Genomic DNA, 3132 nt, shown 5'->3' on the forward strand with positions numbered 1-3132 from the left:
ATGGGAAAGTGGTCACTGATAGAGGCTGCTGCTGTCAGAATCAAGAGAAATTTGTAGGGAGAAAAGAACGCTGAGCTGTGGATAGACTGTGCCTCCGCTATGAAGAAAACGAGGCAGGCCTTTGATTCTGAAAAGCAACAGAAATTGAGAGTCTTCAGCAGCACAGCCCAATAAAAATAAAATGAAAGCTACATATGTAATTCAACATTTTCTAGTGGCCATCTTTTTTGATAATATTTATTTAATCCAGTATATAAAAAATATTATCATTTCAACACGTCTTCTTTCTAGATCCGATAGATATTCAGCTATAAAAGCAGAGGTATTTGTAGCTTTGAATCCATAAAAAACTCCTAATGCTGGACCCTGTAGACCTGCACTCTCTAATATAGTAGCTACTAACCAGCCACATGTGCATGTTGGGTACTTAAAGGGTGGTATGTCTGAATTGAGATGCGTAAAATACAAACTGAGTTTCAAAGACTTATTATGGAAAGAAAAAAAAAAAAGAATGTAAAATATCTCACAAATAATTTTTATGTGTTGCTAAGTTTTGATGCCAGGTAAAGAATATATAGGCTATTATAACTCCCCACCGGAGCTGTGTATGTGAGTTTGTGTGTATCTCTGATAATTTGAAGGGCAAGGAAGACATCCCAGGGAGGTGTGACTGCTCCCCAGAAATGGAGAGGCTCCCAACCCAGCAGGTTCTGCTTCACAACCTTGTCCCCAGTCTTGTCTGGCCGGCCACATCCTCCCTAGCCCCATCCCTTCTTCCTCTGGCCTGATGGCTGCCCCAGTGATGCAGAGGCTTGATGTAATGTCAAGAAGACGCTGACTCAGTAAGAACATCCAGGAGCCTGGGCAAGATTTGCAGGAAGGGCTTTAATTGCCAAGAACCCAATAAGAAAACAGAGGTGCTGGTCAAGCGGGTGAAGGAGGACAGAGGTGGCCCTGGCCTGGGGCATGCTGGGCTGGGGGCAGCGGTGGGTGGGTGGTCTCACTACTTGGAGCTTCCAACATCATGGCAGATACCAAAGTTGGTGTTGGTGATGGAACCCATGAGGGTCTTGTCCACTTCGCAGGTCAGGCCCCGCTCACAGGGACACTTGTAATAAACCTCATAGAGTGACTGCAGAGACATGGAGCCAATGGCATTATGAGCTGTGGGGGGCTGCTTTGGCATCACTTGCCCCTGCCAGACCCCAAGAACCAGCAGGCTAGTCTGTTTTTTCAGATGGTGCTTCTCCTGACCGCCTCCCCAGGGGTCACTGTGGGAGTCTCCATTCTGTGACTCGCTTGCTCTTACTAACTTGATCCCTCTGAAGCCTCTATTTACCTATCCCTGAAATTGGCATAACAAATCCCTGCTCCCACTCGTCTCACCTGTCAGTTGTGAGGGTCAAGAGAGATGATGGGATGTGAAGGTGCTATCAGGCCTGTTGACCTTCTCCTCATCCCCTCAGCATTCAACACGAGGCCGACCCTCCTCCCTGACCCCAATCCCCAAGCCTCCTTCTCTGAGACATCCCTCCCCTCCTCAGCCCCTGGGCATCTACCTGGGCAGAGCACTCGCTGTTCTCGCTGGACTTGGGCGCGCAGCGGGCCAGGCTCAGCCCGGTGGAATGGTGACAGCACCGACTCTTGCACTGGTAGCTGTTCAGGCAGAGCTCTCCGTCTTCCTGCAGAGGCAGCCAGTCAGCTCCAGGCCCTCCCCTAGTCCCCTTCTCCACACAGACCCCACCCTGCCACCCACTGCCATGACAATGCTTCCCCTGGTGGGGGTGTTTGTGAAGGAATTCAACCCCTCGGTCTGGTGGCCTTTCTGCCCACCACCAGCCCACGTAAGAAGTGGGCAGTGAGGTGCCTGGGAAGCAGCCGGGGCTGAGGGCCAGGACACCTTGGTTCTAGTACCAGCTGCACTGTCAACTCTCTAGGTGGCCCTGGACAAGTCGCTGCTCCACCCTGGGGCAATGTTCCTATCTGGAATGTGCATGTGTGGCCCAAGAACAGGGTCTCCAAACCTCTCTGGGCCCAACACTCCTTTGAGAAGTCTGTGAAAGTTGAGTAACTTCTCCCTGGAACTCTCCCTTCCCACAAGCCTCTACACATAACTTCCGGGGGACCCCGGGCCTCACGTTAAGAACCTTTGAACTAGGTGACCACAAAGGGCTTACCCGGTTCTGACATGGGATGGAGAGGCAGTGTGGGGCAGTGGTGAGAGCAGGATCTGGGGCCAGACTGCCTGGGCTCCAGGCCCAGCTCAACCACTTTTCAGCTGGATGACTTCAAGCAGGCTGCTTAACCTCCCCCTATTTCAGCTCTCCATCTGAAAATGGGGTTGATAAAAATAGTATCTACCTCACATGGTTATTACAGGGACTAACTGAGTAAATATTCTGGAGGTATTTAGAATGGTGACTAGCACATAGTAAGTGTTCTGTGGATGTTAGATCTTGTTCTGTCAGATTCCCCCAGGAGAGGTGATATTTAAGCCAGTTCTTCTCCACCTCCCACCCTGGGTCAGAAGCCAGAATCATTGGGGAAGCTTTTTAAACTCCTGAAGCTGCTGAGTCAGGGTTTCCAGTGCGAGAGCCTCAGACTCTGGATTTTTATAAAGCCCCTCACAGTCAGGTTGAAGCACTGATTTGAGATGCTCTGGTCAGAACTTTTGAGGAGTTGGTCAGCCTCTTCTGGGGGCCCCTGGGGAAGAGGCTCAGGACAGGGCACGGGGCAGTAAGGGAAGAGATGCCGCACCTCCCAGGCCCGGCCAGCCCCAGGCGGTGACATCAGTGACATCTCCCCTGCAGACCCTCTTACCAGGCTGATAATGATTCCCCGGGGGTCAGGAACCGCATAGGCTACCACCACGAGGGCGATAAGCAGAAAGACAAGGAACTTCTCCATGACGAGTGGGTGTAGCCAGTAACCAGCAGGTCAGGTGGCAGAGGATAGAGCCAGTTGGGGTGATGGGGCTATAAAAGGGGCCCTACCCACATGTGACCCACCTTCCCCATCCTGTGGCGCCTGCCGTGAGCAGAGGCACAGCTGTGGCCAATCTGCTATGGGGGGGTGGGGGGCTCCTGATAAGGCAGCTGGGCAGGCACCCTGTTGCCTCTCACATGTGTGTGT

The 3132-nt window shown here is 51.9% G+C and overlaps 1 protein-coding gene across 1 annotated transcript; it reads right to left on the reverse strand.

The window, feature by feature from the left end:
- Positions 1-1003: 1003 nt before the first annotated feature.
- Positions 1004-2907, reverse strand: CLPS (colipase). Its single transcript, XM_004379398.1, has 3 exons — positions 2821-2907; positions 1560-1682; positions 1004-1132 (listed from the first exon to the last, which is right to left on the reverse strand). Exons 1-3 carry the CDS (start codon positions 2905-2907, stop codon positions 1004-1006), a joined length of 339 nt encoding a protein of 112 aa, XP_004379455.1.
- Between the last annotated feature and the right edge of the window lie 225 nt (positions 2908-3132).

This window comes from Trichechus manatus, unplaced genomic scaffold (assembly GCF_000243295.1).
Source record: "Trichechus manatus latirostris isolate Lorelei unplaced genomic scaffold, TriManLat1.0 scaffold00065, whole genome shotgun sequence".
Classification (NCBI taxonomy): domain Eukaryota; kingdom Metazoa; phylum Chordata; class Mammalia; order Sirenia; family Trichechidae; genus Trichechus; species Trichechus manatus.

Coding starts and splice junctions, on each gene's coding strand:
- CLPS (XM_004379398.1), bottom strand. CDS start 2,907: ATGGAGAAGTTCCTTGTCTTTCTGCTTATCGCCCTCGTGGTGGTAGCC. Junction 1,683..2,820: donor GGGGAATCATTATCAGCCTG/GTAAGAGGGTCT, acceptor CTGCCTCTGCAG/GAAGACGGAGAGCTCTGCCT. Junction 1,133..1,559: donor ACAGCGAGTGCTCTGCCCAG/GTAGATGCCCAG, acceptor ATGTCTCTGCAG/TCACTCTATGAGGTTTATTA.